General features: G+C 32.2%; 1 protein-coding gene across 2 annotated transcripts in view; it reads left to right on the forward strand.

Moving 5' to 3' along the window:
• The first annotated feature begins 3,472 nt into the window (after nt 1–3,472).
• LOC123693049 (acetylcholine receptor subunit alpha-like) overlaps nt 3,473–26,780 on the forward strand; it is a 63,712-nt gene continuing 40,404 nt past the window's right edge. For both annotated transcript variants that reach the window (XM_045637957.1, XM_045637958.1), the window contains exons 1-2: nt 3,473–3,685; nt 16,309–16,463. In XM_045637957.1, the coding sequence (XP_045493913.1) occupies nt 3,500–3,685; nt 16,309–16,463 (341 nt within the window). In that variant the 5' untranslated portion in view covers nt 3,473–3,499. The remainder of the gene's footprint in view (nt 3,686–16,308; nt 16,464–26,780) is intronic.

Genomic DNA, 26,780 nt, shown 5'->3' on the forward strand with positions numbered 1-26,780 from the left:
TTTATTGGGCGCTAGACGTCTGATTTACTTTTTCTTTTTGATATGATAGCGGGAGATGTATTATTGGAGGAGTAGATAAATATCTGGTAATTTAAAAATTAAATGTAGGATTTAATGTTTCTAAATTAGTCGTTATTTCATGCGTAGAAAACAAAACCTTGTACTCAGAAGTTTTATGTTAATGGCAGAATAAATACGTTATCTACCATATGAAAACTTTTGCTGTGTTTCATAAAGTAATTATGTATAATATAGAAATAATCTTAAGATCCCCTTTTTGCATAATAATATCAAATGTGAATATGGTGTGTTTTTGTTACAGAAACTTTTTGTGACAAAAATAATATAACGGAATAGATTACGTCCCTTATTTAACGTGGCTTAGAAGATAACTGTCACGAATATTTATGGACTTAGAAGTAGCGACAGCAAAATAGTTAGGAAGTTTTATAGAGTTTTATATTAGGTAGGTTCATATGCAAATTATTATATTCAAATATTTGTAATATTTGTATGGGAAAGTTCGTTAAATATTTTATATAAATTTAATGATGCAGTCAAAAATATGGTTTCCAATTGAATGTAAAAACGACACTTGACAAAAAAATCTATATTATGCTTTCAAAACCTTCATAAAAATAAAACTTCTTAATTCTACAATCGGAAAGGATAGAAAAATATTTCTTTTAGCAAATACATTTTTTTGCTGACTGTACGTTTCGAGCCACAAAATTGTGCTTTTATCGTGCCCTATTTCACGACGAACATTCGACGCAGGGCCAGACACGGCATCAGGCTATGTATTAGGGCCTGTTGTTGGTGCCCTACGGCACCTATACTTTATAATTTTTAATCCTATACCAAGTTAAAATTATATTTTAATGCATATAAGAAGAAATAAAAAAAAAATATTGCACATATTAGATTATAAATGAGATACACCATACGGGCTTGGAGGCCCTGAAGTTTTCAGACTTCAAAAAGAAGTTTATTTTTCTTTCATTGTTAGAAAGCTACCGTAGCTAACATTATTTAAATCAAATTATTTGATAGACAATAAATCCAATATGGACATACAATTCTCTCTGTATCTCATTATTATATTATCTACTAGCTTACCGCCCGCGGCTTCGCCCGCTTTGTCTAAAACCTAATAAATTATATACTAAAACCTTCCTCTTGAATCACTCTATCTATTAAAAAAAACGCATCAATATCCGTTTCGTAGTTTTAAAGATTTAAGCATACAAAGGGACATAGGGACAGAGAAAGCGACCTTGTTTTATACTATGTAGTGATGTCTCATTATTATAATATTATCTCTGTTAGTCTCACTCTCAAACAAATACTAAACAGGAACTCTTATATTATTTGGGGCCCCATACGTCTTTATTACGTCCATGAAAAGAAAAACAGTTTAATTTTTACTCCGCTTCGTTTCCCATATCAACGGTCGGGTTCACGGCTACCGAACAATTACAGCCAATTATATTAGTGCGTTTAATTCGGTACATTTAATAATGTACATTTAGCAATACAACACAAAGCTTACTTGAAGTTTAAATGATAAAATAATAACACATTTGCACTTATTATCTGCTATGAATATATTATGAGACGAAAATATGGTTCGTAAATTATGATAGGCGAGTGGAGTAGTTAAAATTATTATTATAGTAAGACTAGCTTACCACCCGCGGCATCGCCCGCTTTATCTAAAACCTAATAAATTATATAATAATAGGTACCTTCCTCTTGAATCACTCTATCTTTGTATATAATGTATAATATAATGTGTGCGTTTATAGTGTACGTGTGTAACGTAAGAAGTGAAACTTCTTTATGATCTTAATTTTCAAAAAATAATTTACTATATGCAACTTTACAGAAATACGTCGAATCGCGCGGCTTAGGGATAAGAAAAAGATGGCGCGTAACGGAAAAATGTCACGCGTAACGAAAAAATGTTACACCAAATTTTTTTCGTTCAATCGTTTCGTTTTCGATATGGAAGCTCGTTTACCTAAATAAATGTTGAAGAAAAGTAATTGTTCACGCTATGCTTCAATTCGTTAGCGAAATTTATTTAATACACAACGATATCAAACACTTTATTTATTTATTTATTTTATTTATTTATTTATTTACTTACTTTATTATATAACTGAATAAATTAAATGGCTGAGTTTTTTGCTAACAATGTTCTTCAATACCCGGAATATTATAATCACGTTGTCAAATGCTCCTCCTATAAAGTTACGTATAATTCTTAATGGGCATAGAAAAACAATTTGTAAAATATTCCTTTATAAATCTTCATACTATACCTACAGTGAAAACAAAAAATAAGCTTTTACGCAAAATCATAAAAGACTAACCGATCCGGAAAACTCAATAAAATTTATTACAAAAGTTAAAAGTAAAAGCGAAAGAATTCGCTTCGGCGGTTCGGGGGCGTTCGCTAGGGGCGCGGGGGGAACTCACTACTATCAGTGAAGACGTGTATCTAAAGTCACTGTTACTTTTGTTAGTATAGGAAAACTGTTACTTTTCACTGTTACTATTAAGTAAGCATATCCAGATATGTTTATGGTATTTGATATTTAGTTTTAAAGCGTTCAAATGCTTTATAAATGATAAATTTATAAAGAATAGAAAAAAATCTGAGGTATTTATTTATTTATTTATTTATTTATTTATTAAGGTTTACCAGAAATTGTTACACAAATTGACAAATATACATAAAATTAAACTTAAAGCTAAGTGTACAATTTTAGATAGGTAAACACCACTTTCACGAATGAAATTTAGACATTGAAAGTTAAAACAACTTTATACAGAAAAAAAAACTACTAATACATTTAAATACAATACAAAAAAAATCTAATATGTTTTACAAAAAAAAATGTAACTTGTTTTACAAAAAAAATGTATGTATGGTAAGTATAAGTAACAATGATATTGGCTATTGTTTTCTTCATTAATGTAGACTCTATCTTTTAAGTGCTCTATTTTCCCTTGGTTTCGTTTACATCCGAGCTTTTAAGTTTAATGATTTTTTTTTATATGAATTGATTTTTTTTAATTTTTAGCACTTCGTGTAATTCCGATATATTTTTGAGTGCATGTATTCTATGTATTCTATTTTAATTAATTATTTAGCTCACAGAAAATATTTGCATTTAAACTATAGCGAGAAAAAACTTCTCCATGTAACTTGCAATATAAAAGGTCATTATTTTCACTTCGTATATCGATTTATAATAACATTTTTCAGGGACGAAACCTACTAATTTCAATCGTCCTCATAACACACTATTCCAGCATCAAAAACGACATTCAAATCTCTACTATAAACACCAGCGTCATAACAGTGATATTTCGTAGCGTTATAACAGCGCCACATCCGTTACAGTCACGGGCCGCTATATCTCACCCTCCGACCTCCGTCAGTACCGCGCCGCGCCCCGGCCGTGGCTGCCGCGATGCCGTCGAGCTGATGGCTCCGTTCGTCTGGTTGCTGGCGGCTTGCTGCCTCCGGGCCGTCGCCGCTGGCAATCCTGACGCGAAACGCCTCTACGATGACCTGCTCTCGAACTACAATAAACTGGTGCGCCCCGTCGTCAACACAACTGACGTGCTGCGGGTGTGCATCAAGCTGAAACTGAGCCAGCTTATCGATGTTGTAAGTTACGCTCATTATCACGTTAATATGTATGGCCTATATAACAAGAACGACGCTGATCTTTGAAAGCGTAAGTGCATTATGCAAATGGGAAATGCTCCATGGAAAAATCTACTTTCTTATATACGTATCTATTTTATGTAAAGATACTGATAAATAAACAAAAAGGAATCAATTTTCAAAAGCCGTGATGTAATAGATACAACGATGTCACACTCGCATTAATTCATACTGCGCTTTTGCATAATACCGTACAAGCCATTTTTCGAAGCGTTAAGGGCAGTACACACTTGTGTTTTCTGTATAGTGCGATGTAGGAAAATCTTTCATATAATATACAAGGTCTTTCTTAAAGTTATATTCATTACAGACTGTTCGTGAAGGCTGTTGTTTATTAGAGATTTCCTAGAGCATGTAAATAACAATGACATAACAAGCTTTTTGGTACATATTTTGTCATACACGATATGATAAAAATGTTATTACATTGAACACCTACTCTTAAATATAAATGTCAATACTTCTTCCAAATTCGGCCTTTTACGGTGTGCATAATTCATTTTACCCTGTTTTGTAGATCGGCAATAAATTACGAGTATCATAAAACTTCTGCCATAAAATATTAATAAAAACAAAGATATAAATATCTCTTTTTATTGGAAATTTACGAGTGAAATCCTTCTAGTATGAATTTATGACATTATAATGAACTACCGGTGTTAAAAAATGTTTTAAAATGTTATTGAACGCGTTTTTTCCGTAGGCTACATCGTACATTCCATTTTCTTAAGTACTCTCGTCTCTCTGGACGTAGGGTTGCCAAACTTTAATTTTAAAACCTATATATTTATATTTATAAATTTGTTCACTCGCAAAACATTTTGTAAAGAGGATATGTATGACGCTGTTATTTTGTTGTAATAAACTGTGTATCAAATGTCAAACAGATTAAATGATAGGCGTGATTGATGGAACATAACAAAAACACTAACTTTTACATTGTTCCACGTTGACCCGGAATTAAAAATATGCAGTCAGAAATAATGAAGCTTTCTACTGCTGCGATAATTCTGAAATTTAACGCACTTTACAGGCAAAGTAATGACGATATTTTGCTTTCTTTATAGTGTTATTTATCACATAAAGGTCTGTCGATAGAAGTGAAAACTTAAATACGATTTAGCATTATTAATTCATAACATTAGCATGCCGTTGTCGAGAACCCATGAGATGTTCCCTTATCAAAAAGGGCTCAGCGCGGAAGAAATTTAGGTTGAGAAACTAAAGAAGTTTTTACTTTTAAAAAACACACACAAACCTCCCTCAATTTTGGAACCTTAAAAATACCGCTAAATGGGGCAATCGACAGCCCTGGCCTATATGCAAACATTTCCTATATTCGGGTTCCTCGATACAAGACGCCGCGCCGTCTCCTTTCTCAATCGCTAACGAGTGGATTAGCGAACTTTTGCCGATAATGGGGACATCGCTGATTGAGTTATGTAAGTCAGTAAGTAGGACGTGTTTAATGAGATTAGTTCAATTGTTTTCCGCCATCAAAGGCGAGGCATCTGTATTGTGTGGGTGTTTGATTCTCGAAGTTTTGGCTATTTTTGGAATGGAAATTTGGTGTCTTTATTAATTTATATTACATAAGCGAAAAGTAAAGTAGATCTTTTGTTTTTCTTGTTTTATTATTTTATGGTTGGAAATCAGGCTTCTGTACTTATTTTCCTTCATAAAACAATCACCGATTCTAATGTGTAGGTACATAAATAGACCACAGAGAATATAAAAATAACTGCGTTAAAAACAACCGACTTCAAAAACGGAAAAGTAAGAAATAAAAAAGATTTGATATTATTAATTACTACATATTATTTTTATGTGCTATTTACTAAAAAGGTTTGATGTCGGTGCATGGGCTTAATACTAAGTGCTTAGTGTTTGGCACCGACTTCAAACCTATTTAATAAATAGCACATAAAAATAATATGTAGTAATTAATAATATCAAATCTTTTTTATTTCTTACTTTTCCGTTTTTGAAGTCGGTTGTTTTTAACGCAGTTATTTTTATTTAATACTTTTTAGTTTTTTTTTCAACACGAATCAAACGAGCCCAAACTCGATAAAGTTGAGTCAATATATTACTGAGTTCCTATGGCCACCTTCCGATTCCATCATCAGATCAGCTCCATGTCATGATAATGTTTCATCGCTATCCAATTTACATTCGTATACAAAATTTCAGCTCAATCGGTTACCGGGAAGTGAATCAAAGTTACATCAAAGTTAATGTAGCACATTGAAATTAAGTCATCGAGTACAGACAAAAATGCTCATAAAATAAAAACTACTAGGCCTAGCCGAATAAAATTTTTATGGGACCAATTCGACACCATCCCGCATCGAACAAAAAAAGAATCACGTAAATCGGTTCAGAAACCTCGGAGTAATCGGTGTACATACATAAAAAAAAAAAAAAAAAAAAATATACCGGCCGAATTGATAACCTCCTCCTTTTTTTTGAAGTCGGTTAATAATACTACTCAGTACCTAAATGTGTTTGTAAGTATGTACTTACTAATTGCATGATACTGTTTTTTATTGTCTTATAAACTGTTAATAGACTAATAATACTAAGATAACTGTTAAAACTGTTAATAGAACAAAGAATGTAATGAAACAACATATAAAGCAAAATACTTGTAGATTTAACACTAAACAATCGTTCGAAAACAACCCAATACTCATTCCATACTTCATCCCTTTGTAAAAATTCTGGAATACCAATTGGATGCCACCACGAGTTCATATAATAGAACCTTAACAGAACCTACAAAACTTCAAGTCGCGATAAAAGGTTTTTTTCACACTTAAAATGCCAGCGCCTCTATTATGTCTTTTTTTTTTGCTCTGCGTCTACTTTTAACGATTATTGTAGAGTTTGAAGAATTTAAATGGAAATGCTTGTAAAAATATAAGATTTTTAGTTTGTAAGGACTTTAATATACGTTATATACCTAACAGCATTTAAATCTATCGATGAAGTGTTATTCGATAGTGAGTTTTCAACTGACTTCAAAAAAAGAGAAGGTTGTCAAATCGACTGTAATTTTTGGTATTTGTTACCTCAAAACTTTCGACTTGGTGATACGATTTTGAAGTATATATATGGTATAATTTTTTCTTAAAAATAATTATTTCTATAGCATTAAATGTTTTAATAAAATTATTCCCAGTTTCCCATAGAAAGCCATCAAAATGAGGATCGTCATAAAAGCAATACCTCAGCTTCAGTTATAATGAATGTCTGAATTGAATCGGTCACAACATTAGGGATTCGGACAGCGCATTCCTTTGAATAAATTTACATACCTGAGTAAAGTGGTTTTACAATTGTATTTATATACTTGAGAATATATATTTTGTGGTATGATAATAAACAATCTTTAGTATTTCATTATAGTTTGAATAATACATAACACTTGTTATTATATTACTTTCAAGTAATAATAGTGGTTTATCTTTGATATAATATTTAATATTTATAATTTTCAAGTTTGCGTTTGAACATGCTATATCGTTTGCCGTATATTTTTGTCTTTCCATCTATTCTATAAATATAACTTAATTTAAAATGAATCGTAGTTTTTAGCTGCTCCGCGCGGTTTCACCCCCGTGGCTCCACTCCTATTGGTCGTAGCGTGATGATATATAGCCTAAAACCTTCCTCGATAAATGAGCTATCTAACACCGAAAAATTTTTCAACATACAAACTCTTCAGCTTTATAATATTAGTATAGTATAGATACGGATATTCTTCAATTTCACGAAAGAACGTGAAGTTGTGAGCCGCTAAAAAGTGGTTATTTAAACAACAGAATGTCTGAGTGGTGTCTCGATTTAGCATCGTTATATTTTACTAACTGTATAATGTAAATCTTATGTAAATCGGTGCTTAATAACTCAAACATTTAATATGTCCTACAATCAATATGTATTTGTAAATTCGTACATTTGGCCCATTTACATGAGAAACACAATGTAGAGCTCCATATTAATATATAGTAATACTATTTACTATTAATAACTAGTAAAGTGTAGTTATATACATATGTAGCGGTCATTGAACCCGTGCCCTGTATTTTCATTGCGCTAACCGGTTAATCGAAAATGTATCACAATGTATTGTGGCTCTATTTCGATGTATTTCATGTTATAAATCTCAAAATAAACTCTCTAATTTTCATGAACACGCTGTATAGTGTATACACAACCCTGTGCATTCAGAAAAACAAACACGCTGTAGTTTAAACATCTTATACTATTATTTCTATACAAAATGTTTGTGAAGTGTTTAAAAGCTTGTATTTATTGATCGTGTCTATTTGCAGCTATAGTATTATAGCTGACCCGTGCACACTTCGATGGTCAAACAATATTCTTATTTCGTATTATTTTGAATGGATTGTCTGACCATCGACCTTTATACCTATACTCGTAGAGAGACGTAGGAATGGTAAATTAATCTGGAAAACACTTCAGAAACAATTTCTGGCAATTATTTCATAATTATTTTTCACTAGCGGTCCACCCCGGCTTCGCCCGTGGTACATATTCACATTTTCTCTACATAAGAACCATCCTCGAACTTCAAGGAATATTATAAAAAAGAATTAACGAAATCGGTTAAGCCGTTCTCAAGTTATGCGCTTACCAACACATTTTGAGATTCATTTTTATATTATAGATTACGTTTATAAAAAAAAAGCAAACACCACAATTAACAAAATTTTATTCATGTATCGAATTTACGTTCAAGTGTTCTATTCTAGATGCAGGCAAATAATGAAACAGAAAATACTGCGTAGCAAACAATAATCATTATCAGCCCATGTTTGTACACTGCAGGCCTCAGTCATGGAACGCCAATCGTAGCACACAAAACATATTAAATGACTAATTTATACTTGAAAGAAAATGGCTACCAAATTATGTTTCTTTCTTAATTTACTTTAATGTTAAATAATATTTGTTCACAATGTTACAGAATTATAAACATAACAAAAAGTAATTTAATATGAGGTTTTCATTCAAAAACACATAAACGAATAGTAATGAATGTCGTCTCGAGAAACAAAAGCTTTTACTTATAAAGGCACTACACAATAGCTTACCTTAAGTTATAAAGGAGCTACACAATGGTTTTGCTTAGCTTAAAAGCGAGTGTACAGGCGCGTGCTTACTTCGCACTTAGATACTTAGTAATGCAAGTGCTAACTCGACAATGTCGTTGACCTTTGTAAAAGATTTACTTTTTACCATTTTATGAACATTGTCAATGCAGAAATTATCTTTAGGACCATAAAAATAATTAAAAAATCAATCGTTTTTATGCCTTTTTTCTTTCTCGTCAATTCAACTAAATTTTTGCTTGATTCATGTTAAATTTCACAATACGTTTTTAGTATTAGAAATCGAATGTTTTTAATAAATAACTCACGAAGATTTCCTCGTATCGTATTCCTCCAGATGCAATGCTGTTTCAACGATCCATTTTCGTTACAAACAAGCAAGCAAGTGTTCCGTTTAACCGATTTATGTAATTCCCTGCTTTAGACAGAACCTCGCACACAAGAGCATAATCAGCACAAAACATAGATAACAATACTAATTCTATTCAAAACGTTAATATACCACCAACATTTACTAATAAGTAAAATGTGTATTGTATATTTAACAAATTCATGTTTCATTGATGATGTTTCATTTTTTTATACTTCTTGAACTTCAGACAAAAAAATTAAACGAATTTAACAAACGTATCCCAAATTACTTCAATCAATACACATTAGCATTCAGCGAAAAGTCGAAATCAAGAAACCAAGCAAAAAGCTACGCGCTCGTAGCACCCAGCTACGAACCGTAGCAATCTTCGTAGACAAAAAGTTCCAAAAGTTTCCAGTGGAGAAATTTGAATGGAACATAAAGATAATGACACTGCAGCTTTCCGGGATACAGATGTATCCGGAACTGTTACGTAAATGTGTTTCCATTCCACGTTATTTACTATTATGTTCCGTATTTACTATTATGTTCTGTATTTATTATTATGTTCTACGATTCCGTGGCGCAGTTAAGGTTAATCAGGATAAGGATTGAGGTGTTGTAAATAATTGAAGACGTTAGATGTTAGAGTCATAATATGTAAATGATCCTTCCCAAAATGGTTTTAGACGCGGATTCTGATTATTGCTACAGATACTCTGAGTATGATGATATACTAGATATTGTATTTTCTATAATATAGCAAATATCACTACATAGTATAAAACAAAGTCGCTTTCTCTGTCCCTATGTCCCTTTTTAAATCTTTAAAACTACGCAACGGATTTTGATGCGGTTTTTTTTCAATAGATAGAGTGATTCAAAAGAAAGGTTTTAGTATATAATTTATTAGATTTTAGACAAAGCAGGCAAAGCCGCGGGCGGTAAGCTAGTATCGTTAATAACGAAATCATAAAAAATGTATGTTATATTTGTAATCCAACCAATTTATCTGAACCCTAAAGAAGCATCAGCAAGAATACACGGTAACGACGAAAAAAATCGTAAATTTTCGTAAGGATTTGTCCAATTAACTTCACAATAAAATGTTAAATTACAATCATTAAAACTTCCCCAAAGCAAAACCCTCACACGTATTTTATTTATAAACTCTTATTTTTGTTACCCACGCAATTATTACTCCATAATATTACGAGCCCATAAAACCCTAATAAAATACCTTCAAGAACATAAATATTTAGTTACAAGATAATTGAATAAGGACTCGATACACAAAACGGTAAATGTAAGGGAAATGTTCTGTCTGTTATTTCACGTCTTTTGGTACTTTATTATTATTTATTGATGTTATATAAAGTTTGTTCTTCGTGTATAAAGTTGAAATTTTGTTTATAGAAATATAGTAGCTATAAATATACCTATCTATATCTATACTTTTATACTAATATTATAAAGAGAAAAGGTTTGTAATTATTATGTATGAATGTATGGTTTTCACGCATAAACTACTGGACCGATTTTGATGAAATTTGGCACAGACAATCTTTAGACCCTGAGAAAGAACATAGGCTACTTTTTATTGCGAAATATGTACCACGGGCGAAGCCGGGGTGGACCGCTAGTCCTAGGTAAAGTGGTACTAAATATTAGGTAGCCTTTATGGTGAATAAAAGAATTTTGAATCAGTTTTAAATTTCTATTCCCATAATAATGTATAGGGAGAAATAACACCCTTGCTTTTTAACCGACTTCAAAAAAAAGGAGGAGGTTATCAATTCGGCCGGTATATTTTTTTTTTTTTTTTTAATCGCGTTCTAAACTATCATTACATTTCTCGAACTTGAGCCTATATTTGTCCTCTCATAGAAGTTAGAACAATGGCATGTTTCCTAATTTGATTGTTGGTAGGGAATTGCTGTATACGAGATTTTTCCTTCCTTCTCCTACTATTCTGTTTAAAATTATTTTTAGAGGGAGTTACAAAGTAGTATTATCACCTGTATAACTGTACATAGAGAACTAGCAAGTTACGTTCATAATTCTCAATTATTCCTCAATTATGAGCGCACTAAACTCAGTTAACTGGAGGACTATAAACTCGCTTGCAGTAATCGCACCTCATCTAATATTTAATGTCTTAGTTAATCTTCATATTTCATATTTAATGTCACAGTTAGTTAAATAATTAAATTGTAGTTTTAAGGAAATGAATAATTCATAACTCAAATATATTTACGACTGTTATTATTATTTTGTTTTATAACAAATTTCGTTAAAATCTAACCTATTTATGTTCTGTGTCATAAGTAAGTTACTGCAAATCTGTTAATGATTTAAAATTATTATAATATTTATATTATTTCGAGCGTTAATTTCCTGTGCTAAAATTTATGTCTATACAATTTCTGCGACGTTTTTGGTTTCAGCAAGGTTCTATATATTTTACAGTTGCAAAATTGACTTTAAACACTTGTAAGATTAAAAGCCCGCGCTTATTTAGAATTAATTAGTTTTGGTTAAAATAAATTACCATTTCCCAAGGCTGGTTAGTTTTTGCTTACAAAAAACATCAAAATATAAATATTACGAAGTCTTACAACAATTCACTTTAAATTTAATATTTGGATAAAGCTTACGGCAAGACAGCGTTGTCGGCCAGATTAACTTTATTAAAAACTTGGCGTAAGCTCATGAAATTCAATTTAAATTTGGGAGTATTTAAATTTTAATTAACTTGACTTTAATCTTGCAATAATACTCGTGCAATGACCCGACTGTGTTCGCATTTGTCTATCGAAATGAGAATTTTTTAAATAGGTTTTTAGATGGATTTTCAAAGATTATATTTTAGTGGACTTTATGAATTTATGATTATGAGATGAAAAATGGAAACCCATGTCGTGTTAGTATCGTTTATTTTGTAGTAGATACTACCCTAAACTATATCTTAGTGCGAAATCTAAACATGTTTATTTTTTTATTTAAATACAGTAACCCACTTCGATAAAGGATTTATCTTTAATTTGAAGTGCGTTAGGTACCTATATATTGAAATCTGGCTGCAATTTAAACTCTCTAGTCAAGTTTTTTCTCAATTTCAGAATCGTAACTGAACGCCATTAAAAACTAGAAAACTTTTACGTTTCACTTACAGACTAGCCTTTGAAATGGGCTTTTTTAAATAAATTGTTACGAAACTTTGGAAAACTTATTCGAAGAAACTTGATAGACGTCTGGTAAGGTAGGGGGATTTTATTGAAAGTCAGTTGGCTTTAAATAGACCCAATCGATGTTTAAACTTGCTTAAAAAGTTTTTAAATCATTTGGGTAGATACTACGGGTACGAAATAAATAAAAATATTTTAATACTGCAAAAATATCACGTGGCATTCTGGTAACAAGTTGCCTAAGGGCTAATCCAAACATCATCACATCTATCTTTATTGATTACTAGATTTCTGCCCGCGGCTTCGCCCGCGTTTGCAAAGGAAAACCCGCATAGTTCCCGTTCCCGTGGGATTTCCGGGATAAAAACTATCCTATGTGTTAATCCAAGTTACCCTCTATATGTGTGCTAAATTTCATTGTAATCGGTTCAGTAGTTTTTACGTGAAAGAGTAACAAACATCACATGGATGTATGATCCATACAAACTTTCGCATTTATAATATTAGTAGGATAGGTTAGCGTACTACCTACTATGTAGTTATATTTGTACATTCGTTACAACCATGGATTTCATATGTGAACTAAAGTAACAACAAATTACAATACGCATATTATGAAGGGAAAGATTAAAATTATAAAATTACACACAGATTATACATATCCATTCCACAATAATCCAGTTTCAGAAAAAGCTTCTTTGTAAGCGATAAGCCACCAGTAACGTTGTTACTGTGACTCAATGCAATAAAAATATCGTCGGGCTCCAATAAATTACGGTGTAATTTCTTTCTGAATAAATTTACAGTCGTTTATACCTCCCTGGCGTAGTGTGATGTTGTATGAAGTGGAAGAAATAATGGGTCGGTTTGGAATTTTTTTCCATCTCAAGAAATATTACTGTTTTTTTTTTTTAATTAGGGCCGTCTTAAGACATTTTACAGTTAGAGATCTTTTCAAACGCATTTATGAACAACGAAAGAATGCTCTACGCCCTGTTTACACTTAAATAATTTGACATAGTCGGGTTAGAATGAGCTTTCGCTCGTTTAATGTAAATGCACTGTTATAATAGGACAATTTCGAACAACTTAATTAAAAGAATTGACAAAATTAATTACAAATTATAATATAATTAATTATTCGTGTGAAATCTATAAATATTTTATGTGAGTAACGTAGTAGGTACCTTTAATAACACAATCTTGTGAAGCTAAATAATTGTATACGTGCGAATCAAGATACTTCTGTGTTGAAATTTTGTTTGTTTTGACTCCAATAAAAATTAGAATATATTGCAAATTCCATTGCTTCGTAATAAAATTTAATTATAAAATAATCAGTAATTTTAATTACAAAAAGGGTCGTCAAATGTACCTAATCGTAGATTTAATTTTACATCAAATTACTTGATTTCTATGTGCGAATATACCTTTCGATATTTTAAAACTTTTTGATGAAATAATGAAGTAGAAGTTAGTGTTAGTGTTAGTGTTGCCAAAAAATAGGTCACCCGTACGCGAGCAACATTTTAAGAGATTGCAAATAGAATACAGGGTCAAACATATTTATATAACAATTCACGATGTTATTGAAGATATACATACTTGCATATAGTTTTCACTAAAATCATTATATTAAAACATCATTTAAGTAACACAATATAAGCTTTGCTCCTATTTTCCTCCAAGATATAACTTATATAAAAATATTGTACGCATAAAGAATGTAAACACGTTAAAAAACTGTAAGAAAAGAATCTCTTATTTAGAATGACAAAGACTGTATTTTACACCACCGCATAAAATCGATTGCAATTTCCTTTCAAACGTTCGACATCGCTATTAAAAAGGTAATAATAAAAAAGAGAATTGAAACGATTTAATAAATAACTCGGTGCTAAACATTAATTTCGAGTAAACAAAAACAGGTCGTTTATTTACGAACCCCTTTACTATTCTTGACAGTTTGCGTCGGTCCTCGGTCGGCCATCTTAAATATTAAACAGGATTTGTTTTCACTATATTACCTTTAAGCTGTTTAGGTATGCGGTTGAGGTCTTAATGCAAATGAAAATAATGTTAATAACAGGTTAATAACATAACATAATGTTATTGACATAATCTTATATTACGTTCGGTTCTGACGTTTGGTGTGACAGTTTGTTTGAATCAGTTTAAATTCCATAAAAAATTGTTATAAAAATAATTAAATATTAAAATTTGTTATAAACTAAGTACCGTGTTTCTTCTACATATATAGTGTTATCCACAGTGCTTGAACAGGATTCAGTGTTAAAAAAAACGTAAAAAAAATATGTAACAGCTGAAATGTACCTTCTTAATAATATAACAATACATGTATACATGTTGTAACGTCTTATTTTAATATAATATATCCGAGGATTACTTGTTATAATAATGTTATTAGATACTTGACAATAAAAATAAAAATAAGTACTTTGAAACATAATACAATTTAAATATTGAAATGGAAATATTTTACTAAAATGCATTATTCCATGTGCCATTCGCTTCGCTCGTAGCGAGATATTTTGAGAATTCTTAATAATACAAACATTTCGCTAAATGTAAAAATGTTTTATTCAAATTTAATATAAAAATCGCTAACGATCTAGCGTAAAATAATATATTTTTGTCATCCAAATGATCGGTGAATGGAACAGTCCTGTGTACTTTTTTTAAATATGTTTTTTTGATTGTAAGAGCTTGTCGAGTTGATAAGGCTGTCTTTTTTTGTGTTACAAATCGATTGACTTTCGTAATTTATTCGACGAATTCAACTAACGCCCACGCGACTAGTCCTCCGGTACCATCGTTCTGACCATCATTTTTCTTTTTGTCATTGCGTACTAAGACTCCTGTAGAATCGCCATCCTGTTACAAATCATTTAAATCCATTGGAAACTGGTATAAAAAAATTCTTAGTGAAAAAAAGGAACGTTCAATAAACAAAAGTCGACAAAGTGCAAAGTCAGGTAAAAGGACATTTAACGTGAAGCATTGCACTCAAAGGAGTGAAATACGTCTGCTGTATATATAACCTGCGAACAAAAACTTCTTAAAAGCCTTTGTTTCCGCGATGAGAACGGCGCCTTAAAATCGAGTTTCCTTTGCGGTGAACGTAAATTGGAAATCAATGAAATCTAAAACTTTGTATTGCTGTAAACGTTTAGTGATGTTTATACGTTAGTTTTGAGTTGAGTTTGTTAATGTAGGTATTAGGTTACTAATATAGAGATAGGCAAGGAAAGGAACTCGATAATCACAATGTTGTTTTATCTTTAAATTAATTGACTGTTTAAAAATGACATATCTAATTTATATTTTTTGGTTTTTATGGCATTCAAATGCTTTATAAATGTAAATTTAGGTATAAAGAATAGAATAAATTCGATTGCTCAGGCGGGTCACGAGTGGCTGAGTTGGTTAGGCATCCGCCCCGGAATGGCGCGAAGGATGCGGGTTCGAGTCCCGCCTCGTGATCGAATTTTTTCTATTCTTTATAAATTTATATATCTAATTTATATAAACCTACCATAGTGTTACTGTCTTGTTTGGATGTGTTACTCGCTTTTTCAATAGTTCTTTCTTTATAAATCCTGCTATCCTTCTGCCGATATTAAGGTCCTAGAATGCACACGGTAAGGTTGAATGGATGGATGGTTATTTGTTGTTCTCTCTAAATAATAACAACGATTTTAATATCTGAAGATTGATAAAGATAATTAGATAATTAGGCACAATATATCTTCTTTTGTCTGGGTACTACACGTAATTAGTTACATACTAACTCTATGTAACTAATTCTAACAATAAAACATACCAAAAGTCGACATACATCAAATCCTTACTTGTCCACAGAACCTCAAGAACCAGATAATGACGACCAACCTCTGGGTGGAGCAGTCCTGGTACGACTACAAGCTTCGCTGGGAGCCCAAGGAGTATGGCGGGGTACATATGCTACATGTACCATCAGACCACATCTGGAGGCCAGACATCGTGCTGTATAACAAGTGAGATTGAAGCTTTTTGTACCTATGCTCTTTACTTTTATATGAATACAGACAATTAAATTGCTATAAACATAATGTAAATGAAAAGGAAGTTAATCTATGAATTACAAAATTTTTATTTTAATATGCGCTTAAATATAATAGCAATAATGGCGCGTAAATCAAAAAGGGCAGAATTAGTCAGCCATGAAAAAATGTAAGTAAGTAAGTTTAAATAACTGCTGTATTTTCATGTTGTTTTACAGTATTAAAATGCATGCTTTATTTAGCAGTATTAACTGTTATATCCTATACTTATTAATGTATTTAATTACCAATCGCCATAAGTTAAAAACAAGAAAATACTATCATTACTAAAAGGCCTCAATAATTGAGTCATAAAGTACACAAATTTCAAGCATAATAAGTCGCATCATTTCTATAAAACCAAAACTGGCAATAATATAAGTCGTGCTATGCGATTATGAACATAGTGCATTAGGGCATAAGTCGTAATATTGCAAAGAGCAAAAAAATGTATATGCTCTTTCACTTCATAACACAAGATCCTTGACACAGATAAACTAAAATAATGAAGGAACGGGAAATTCAAAATCCGCTCCAGTCACATATTTCATACTAGCTTTCCGCCTCACTTTCATCGCACGTTATCGCGACAGGCGTTCCCCTGGATACAAATTTTCGCCCTAAATTCGACCCTCTTCAAGATTTGTTTTTCGCGATTTTGTCTATTTCCCTTTCCAGAAGCCGATTCTATTTTTACTTTTCATAAAAAAATACGAGTAAAAATGAATTCATTCTTTATCTGTTTTGTTTATACCGTCCAAACAGCAAACAGGCTGTCATAAAATTAACAGCGTTACAGTAATATCTAATCAATTAGAGTTTCTCGTAGCACATATTGTATCTATTTTTAATTTTCGTGTCCATTTTAATAATAAATAATATACTATACCTAGGAATTAGAAATATACCAGCATTCAATGCTCATAATTTCATTTTATACCATAAAAAATAACGTTTTAATACTAAGAGCAGTTGACCAGTTTCTTTTTTACAAACATACTTCGTATTCATAAGAATTTATGCACACATTATAAACAAAGATATATTTTTCATATTATATGTACTTTATTATTTAAAATACTTTATTCTTATATTCCGTGACAATACAAAAGCAGAGATGAATCGTTCCCTTAATACCTTTAAAAATGAAACATAATTTGTGTTCCATTTAATCCCGAACTTAATCCAACGTTAATTTGATCCTTGCGCGGTAATAAATAATAATTAATACCTATTAAAACTGTTCAGGCTATTTCGCTTGTCATTTATTTTTAACGCAATTGTGGATTATCATTTAATTACATATATATGAGAAATAGAATGAACTGTACGTGTTTTAGAACCTTTGTTTTAATGTGTTTATTTATTTTTATTTTTAATCGTGTTATACATAAAAATGTGTATTGTGTTTTAGGAAATATAAACTAGGTATATATTGAGTTATTGAAGGTATGTTCACATTGTAATATGTATTTCATGTTATTTCTGTATTATGATGATCTTTCATAGTGTTTGAAATATATGTATACATACATTTTATATTTATGATACAATGTTCATGCAATATTAATGTGTGTTTACATTTTAGGTATTTATTGATATAATATATTAAAATTGATCTTAACTACATATTTTTGTTAATTCAAAATTTTACTTTCATTATTCTTGCTCATAAAAATAACACCAAACCACATAGCGGTAACATACAATCTTAAATCATGTACGAAGTCAAATTTCAACCCTGTGTTTATTTGGAAACATAAACAATGTTCTTAATTAATTTACGCGTACGGAGATGTAATTTATTTCTAAACAAACACCACAACAGCACTCGTAAATAAAATATAATGTTTTTCCTCCATACAGCTAATGGATGACATGTACAAACTATGTAATGGTCCCTCTTCACAATGTGCAGCGATGGGCCAGTAGAGGCAATCACGATAGTGTTCCTTAATGTCTATGATCGGCCGTCATTGTAGATATTTTTTCACAATCGCCGTAATGGCGCCAAACATCCACCATCATTTGTTGGGCCAACCCTGTCAGTTGTGTAGAGCGCTCATAACGCATGATATATGCTGAGAATGACAACTTTTGCTGGATGAAAGTTATCCAATTAGTTTTGCTTCCAATTCCATTTGTTTTTAATTAACACATTTTTAATTGATGCAATAGTAAATAAAGTTTGTTAGTGCAAATTGGAATATGCAATTAATTGATTTATTCTAAGATTATATTTTATTTATAGCGCAAGCTAGGATTAATAGTATATCTTTGGAACATTAGTTATGTGTCTTTAAAAGATCTGCATTGTTCTTTTAATATTATAGATTATATTATTTCGCAGGAAAAAGATATATAATAGACATAAATTTTTCAGCACTAACGGATGTATTACCAAACCATTCGTTTTTAACAATTAGTTTACAACATAATGCTTTACATATACAAGATACAATTACAATTATTTGTACACATTCCAAATCCATAAACACAACTATAATAGCCTTAATTATAAAAGGGGCACTGAAAAACAGCGCTGCCAATGTTCCTGAACGTTGCAGCATATGCTGAGCTGTCTCCTTTTTGTCAGGGTCGTATGACACACCTTAATAAACATAAGTTGTTAGTTATAAATTTATAAAGAATAGAAAAAATTCGATCACGAGGCGGGACTTGAACCCGCATCCTTCGCGCCATTCCGGGGCGGATGCCTAACCAACTCAGCCACTCGTGACCCGCCTGAGCAATCGAATTTATTCTATCCTTTCAGTTTTATGTGTCTTAAGGGACACACCGCGCGCCATCTATTGAGATGATTTAACAACCATCTCAACCAATATGAAGCACTTTTCAGTGAATACAATATTGTAACGATGGAACACGACCTTTTCTTGAATTTATATTTTTTGGTTTTTAAGGCATTCAAATGCTTTATAAATATAAATTTATAAAGAATAGAAAAAATTCGATCACGAGGCGGGACTTGAACCCGCATCCTTCGCGCCATTCCGGGGCGGATGCCTAACCAACTCAGCCACTCGTGACCCGCCTGAGCAATCGAATTTATTCTATCCTTTCAGTTTTATGTGTCTTAAGGGACACACCGCGCGCCATCTATTGAGATGATTTAACAACCATCTCAACCAATATGAAGCACTTTTCAGTGAATACAATATTGTAACGATGGAACACGACCTTTTCTTGAATTTATATTTTTTATAAATTTATATTTATAAAGCATTTGAATGCCTTAAAAACCAAAAAATATAAATTCAAGAAAAGGTCGTGTTCCATCGTTACAATATTGTATTCACTGAAAAGTGCTTCATATTGGTTGAGATGGTTGTTAAATCATCTCAATAGATGGCGCGCGGTGTGTCCCTTAAGACACATAAAACTGAAAGGATAGAATAAATTCGATTGCTCAGGCGGGTCACGAGTGGCTGAGTTGGTTAGGCATCCGCCCCGGAATGGCGCGAAGGATGCGGGTTCAAGTCCCGCCTCGTGATCGAATTTTTTCTATTCTTTATAAATTTATATTTATAAAGCATTTGAATGCCTTAAAAACCAAAAAATATAAATTCAAGAAAAGGTCGTGTTCCATCGTTACAATATTGTATTCACTGAAAAGTGCTTCATATTGGTTGAGATGGTTGTTAAATCATCTCAATAGATGGCGCGCGGTGTGTCCCTTAAGACACATAAAACTGAAAGGATAGAATAAATTCGATTGCTCAGGCGGGTCACGAGTGGCTGAGTTGGTTAGGCATCCGCCCCGGAATGGCGCGAAGGATGCGGGTTCAAGTCCCGCCTCGTGATCGAATTTTTTCTATTCTTTATAAATTTATATTTATAAAGCATTTGAATGCCTTAAAAACCAAAAAATATAAATTCAAGAAAAGGTCGTGTTCCATCGTTACAATATTGTATTCACTGAAAAGTGCTTCATATTGGTTGAGATGGTTGTTAAATCATCTCAATAGATGGCGCGCGGTGTGTCCCTTAAGACACATAAAACTGAAAGGATAGAATAAATTCGATTGCTCAGGCGGGTCACGAGTGGCTGAGTTGGTTAGGCATCCGCCCCGGAATGGCGCGAAGGATGCGGGTTCAAGTCCCGCCTCGTGATCGAATTTTTTCTATTCTTTATAAATTTATATTTATAAAGCATTTGAATGCCTTAAAAACCAAAAAATATAAATTCAAGAAAAGGTCGTGTTCCATCGTTACAATATTGTATTCACTGAAAAGTGCTTCATATTGGTTGAGATGGTTGTTAAATCATCTCAATAGATGGCGCGCGGTGTGTCCCTTAAGACACATAAAACTGAAAGGATAGAATAAATTCGATTGCTCAGGCGGGTCACGAGTGGCTGAGTTGGTTAGGCATCCGCCCCGGAATGGCGCGAAGGATGCGGGTTCAAGTCCCGCCTCGTGATCGAATTTTTTCTATTCTTTATAAATTTATATTTATAAAGCATTTGAATGCCTTAAAAACCAAAAAATATAAATTCAAGAAAAGGTCGTGTTCCATCGTTACAATATTGTATTCACTGAAAAGTGCTTCATATTGGTTGAGATGGTTGTTAAATCATCTCAATAGATGGCGCGCGGTGTGTCCCTTAAGACACATAAAACTGAAAGGATAGAATAAATTCGATTGCTCAGGCGGGTCACGAGTGGCTGAGTTGGTTAGGCATCCGCCCCGGAATGGCGCGAAGGATGCGGGTTCAAGTCCCGCCTCGTGATCGAATTTTTTCTATTCTTTATAAATTTATATTTATAAAGCATTTGAATGCCTTAAAAACCAAAAAATATAAATTCAAGAAAAGGTCGTGTTCCATCGTTACAATATTGTATTCACTGAAAAGTGCTTCATATTGGTTGAGATGGTTGTTAAATCATCTCAATAGATGGCGCGCGGTGTGTCCCTTAAGACACATAAAACTGAAAGGATAGAATAAATTCGATTGCTCAGGCGGGTCACGAGTGGCTGAGTTGGTTAGGCATCCGCCCCGGAATGGCGCGAAGGATGCGGGTTCAAGTCCCGCCTCGTGATCGAATTTTTTCTATTCTTTATAAATTTATATTTATAAAGCATTTGAATGCCTTAAAAACCAAAAAATATAAGTTGTTAGTTATCATTTTATTTTATTTTATTTGTTCGTGTTTTTATGTTATTAATTTAAGTGTTTGCCTCTTTTGTTGTTACTATTTCTTGTTGTGGTGTTTTCTTAATTAACTTTTATGTTTTTTTTTTGTTTTAATGTCGATGTACGTGTGTGTGTGTGTTGTGCTGTCCTTGATAAATAAATGTTTCTTTCTTTCTTTCTAAATTGAATCAGTTTGGGAAGGTAAACGTTCTCGATTATAGATTGGAGCGAGACGCAATTGTTCGCAAATTGTGAACAATCTTTATTAGAAGTGATATTATTTTAGGAATTTCTTCAGCACGAACTGGGTCAAGACTGAAGTTATTATGTCGTAAAAATGTCGTTATACTGAATTATACAGGGTGTAATCGTTAAGTGTGCACAAGCGATTATTCCGTAACTATTGCAGACACCAAAAAACTTTAAACTGATATCGAAAGTACTTAACCTAATGACTAAAATGGCCATAATAAATTTTTTAAAATAAAGCGAGAAATATCCAAAAATGTTACATTAAACGCTCCCATACATTTTATTTCCCATACATTTTGTATTCATAGCAGATTTTCGAAGTGATGTCCTCATTGTGCAATACAATGAGGAGCTCTATTTACAGTTTCTAAATGAACTTCCCTTCAAATTTGCGAAGTAATTAGAGCATAAAACCAAAAAAAGAAAGAAAAAGCTAAAATCTTTCATATTAAATGTACTAAGGTAAAAGCACCTAATACGGAGGTATTTCGCAACATTTGAAAGTAAGTATCAAAAATAAGCATTTCTAAGTCTTTCTAAAGGTGCCAAACCACTTTATCGTTAAAAGTGGAACTTAAATTTTGTATTGCTGTTGAGTCTATGTTTATTTTCATGATATTTCTTATTTTAAAAAAATATTTAAATAGTCATGTCGATTTTCCCTAATACGGAGGTATGATTTTGGTCAGAGCCTAATACTGCGGTAGGCGGCTCCTAATACGGAGGGTCAGATATTATATACATTGAAGTTCCGTACAAATAATATTTGTTAAATAATAGGAATGTGTTAGTAAAGTAAATTGTAAGTTTTTTATTCATTAACCATTGGTTTGATTACGTTGATTCACTTTTACTGTGTTTCATTTATGCTTTTAGTTTTATCGGAAAAAAAAACACGCATATCAAATAAGAATCCACAAAAAAAGTCACAAAACTTCTTATTTATTTACGCAACCCTAAATCTGATAATTTTAAGTTCTATGAAATAGGGCCGTAATAGGAGATCATATATAACCTAATACAGAGTTACCTGGAAATATCTACCACCGTAATAGGAAAACTACTCGTGTTTTTAATAATCCTAATTCTGACCCATCAAAAATTCGATAAACAAGAGAATGTAAATGCTTAATCAAATGCTAAAAGTTTTTTGGCTCAGATGTGTAAAACTCAAATCAACAGTTATACAAAATAAATGATTTGTGATACATTAAAATACACCTTCCTATTTTTACCCCTTCTAAGAAACAAACATTTTGTACTCAACCATTTTCATATTTAACTGGATTTCTAATTAAGAAAACATACCGCAGAATATGGTTTCTAATTTATCAGATTAATAATTATTCCAACTAATCTTGGAATTAATTCAATAAGTAAATAAAATGAAAGTTATAAACAATTAAACATGCCCAGTATTTTTCCTATTTCGGAGTTATGCCACCGTATTAGGATTAATCTATAAAATTTGTATCGTATTACGGCGGTATTTTATTTCTTATTTTTTGGGTAGAAAATGACTTACAAATATGAAACAAGCTATTTAAATAGTGAGTGTAATAGTAGGAAAATGCAATAAACAATACATATACAAACTTGAACGGTTTTTTAATACGAAAAACTTAGTTTATAAATATTAGTGTACTTACTTTTGTTGTTTCGCGTTTGTATGGAAACACCTCTCATGTCGATGCCGTTACACAGATTGATTGATCTTGTTGTGTTGTCTATGTGCTATACTTGCAAACGTTAGTTAAGTCATGGAGTAATAAATTTGGAATAAATAGCTTACGTTTTGGTGTACTTAAAATTTATAAAACAGGAATAAAACTCGAAAATAGAAATACCACCGTATTAGGAAGCGATTTTGACTACCGCCGTATTAGGAGCCTTTACCTTAGGTTGATCCCAAAGTAATGATAATTGGGTATTTCCTGTGCACATAAAAATATAAAACAAATGTTTTTTGCTTGCTCATGTATTCACTAAGTAATCACAAAAAATCATATCAACAGGCCACGTTTCCAATTATTTACATTAATTTGAATGTGAACCGTGCGTGCCAGAATGTTTCCCGACGAAAGAAGAAACAACGATTCGACATGTAGAGGATCATTTTTTGTGTTGTTGCATATCAGGATAATTTTTTGTCACGTTTTGTGATCATGGACGTTACCCGAGTTCACCATGTTTATGCTGAAACCAAAAAACAATCAATGTCCTGGATGCGAGCTTCCAAAGAGACGATGAAGAAATTCAAAGTGAAAATCAGTAGGTTAGATTAAAGCGGTAGTTTTTTGGGACGCTGAAGAAATAATTATGGTGGAATATTTTAAAAAGGTAGCCACTTTATTGGGCTCTTATTAAACAGACCAAATTAAAAGATTGCGGTAGGTTAGTAAGGAAAAGAGACATGGCAAACTGCGGACCTGAACGCTGTTTCACCAAGCAACGCACCAGATCACAAAGCGTCAGTTACGATGACTGCCATTCAAAAATCGGCATTCCAAATGCTTGAACACCTACCCTATTTTTTAGATCTAGCTCCTATTTACTTTTATCTCTTTCCTCGGCACAAGAAACAATTTCTTAGCAACAAATTATTTTAAGACAACAGCGAAGTGATGGCAGCGTGGAGGGGTTTTTGTGGATGAAGTCAAAGTTTTTTTTTTTAAGTTTAGAAAAATAAATATTGAAGTATATTTTCTAGTTAGAAGACTATCTAGAGAACTACATAATTATTTCAACTGTAATGACCTTGTTTAATATTGATAATCATTACTTTTGGATCAACCCATGTACATGGGATATTCGTATCTCATACTAAATGTATGGGAGCGTTTAATGTAACATTTTTGGATATTTCTCGTTTTATTTTTAAAAATTTATTATGGCCATTTTACTCATTAGGTTAAATACTTTCGATATCAGTTTAAAGTTTTTTGATATCTGTTATAGTTACGGAATAATCGCCTGTGCACACTTAACGATTACACCCTGTATACTACTTTTGGTCAATGAGATATTAAGTGTTTAAATAAATGTCAATTTTGTTTCTGTATGCGGTAATATTATGTGATCATCATCATCATCATCATCATCAGCCCATATTATACGTTCCCACTGCTGGGACACGGGCCTCCTATGAGGGTACAGGCCATAATCCACCACGCTGGCCAAGTGCGTGTTGGCGGATGACACGTCTTGTCGTCGAACTTTTTAATTCTTCGACATGTCGGTTTCCTCACGATGTTTTCCTTCACCGTTCGAGCAGTGGTGATGTTACAACATGCGCAGATAAATTGAAAAATCAATTTATTTCCTGCGCGCTCGCCTGGTCTCGAACCTCGGACTTATCGATTCGAAGTCCGAGGTCTCACCACTGAGCCACCACTGCTCTAAACATGTGATGTAGGTAACATTAGTAGGTATGTAAACATCTTCTAATCTTATAGTGGAATTGTATACATAACACAAAATGTTTCTTTCATAGTACGAATATGTAAATGGGTTATTTTATTGAAGTTCAGTTTCATGGGAAGTCCCTTAAACCCTATTTCTAAAGTCCCTTCCGGGAACCAAATTTTGTATATGAGTTTAATATGGTTTGAATTGTTATAGCCGACCTTTCAGATTTACTTTGGGTGACACGTGTAGAAGGAACGTAGGAAGAGTCCTTTCTAAATACTAAATTGGAAGCTTATTATTACGCTCTTTAATTTTCATATGATATTTTTATTTAATTTCAGAAAAGATAGATTTATCCATGATATGGTCAATGAAAATATTAAGCCTTTTGTATAGCACTGGGAAAATTTATTCTATAAAGCCTAACAACCTCAAAAAAAAGCATTCCGAAATGACTGTATTTAGTTATTATTATGGATTATGATCCTTTATAAATGAACTAGCTGTGTCGCGCGGTTTCACCCGCGTGGCTCCGTTCCTGTTGGTTAGCCTATAGCCTTCCTCGATAAATGGGCTATCTAACACCGAAATATTTTTTTAAATCGGACCAGTAGTTCCCGAGATTAGCGCGTTCAAACAAACAAACTCTTCAGCTTTATAATATTATTAGTATACTAGCTTCCGCCCGCGACTCCGTCCGCGCGGAAAAATTAAGATTAATTTTTTTTCTAAGTATTTTTCCGGGATAAAAAGTATCCTATTTTATGCCCAGGATAATAAGGTATAATTATACCAAGTTTCATCGAAATCTAACCGTTAGTTTTCACGTGATGCCTTCACATACAGACAGACAGACAGACAGACAGACGGACAGACAGACAGACAGACAAAAAATTTTTTAATCAAATATTTGGGTTTGGTATCGATCCAGGAACACCCCCTGCTATTTATTTTTTCAATATTTTCAATGTACAGAATTGACCCTTCTACAGATTTATTATATGTATAGATTAGTATAGATAAACGGTAACCAAGTTAAAGTCTTATAAAAATCTTCCTTACACTAGAAGTAGAAAGATCAAAAATTTAATATCAATTGAGAATCGAAGAGTGTGATATCGAATACGCAAAGATTTACGTTGAATACCGCCTGTGGGCTTTTATTGCGTTGATATAGCGTGTAGGTATCACTTCTCTCTTTAATTTATTTTCTTCTATATTTCTGGAGAACAGTATTGGTGCAGTTATTACGTCATTCTTAAACATTCGTCTGTAATAAAAAGTGGTCAAGGTGTTTTAAATTTTCTGCACATTTTGTAATTTAGGGTTATAAATGTAAGATAAACAACAGATTTGTGATAAGCATTGGGCTTACTTAGTGGTTTATACCCTATGCTGTTTATAGGAACTTTTACAAAACTAAAATAGCATG

The sequence above is a fragment of the Colias croceus genome, chromosome 7 (assembly GCF_905220415.1).
Source record: "Colias croceus chromosome 7, ilColCroc2.1".
Taxonomy (NCBI): Eukaryota; Metazoa; Arthropoda; class Insecta; order Lepidoptera; family Pieridae; genus Colias; species Colias croceus.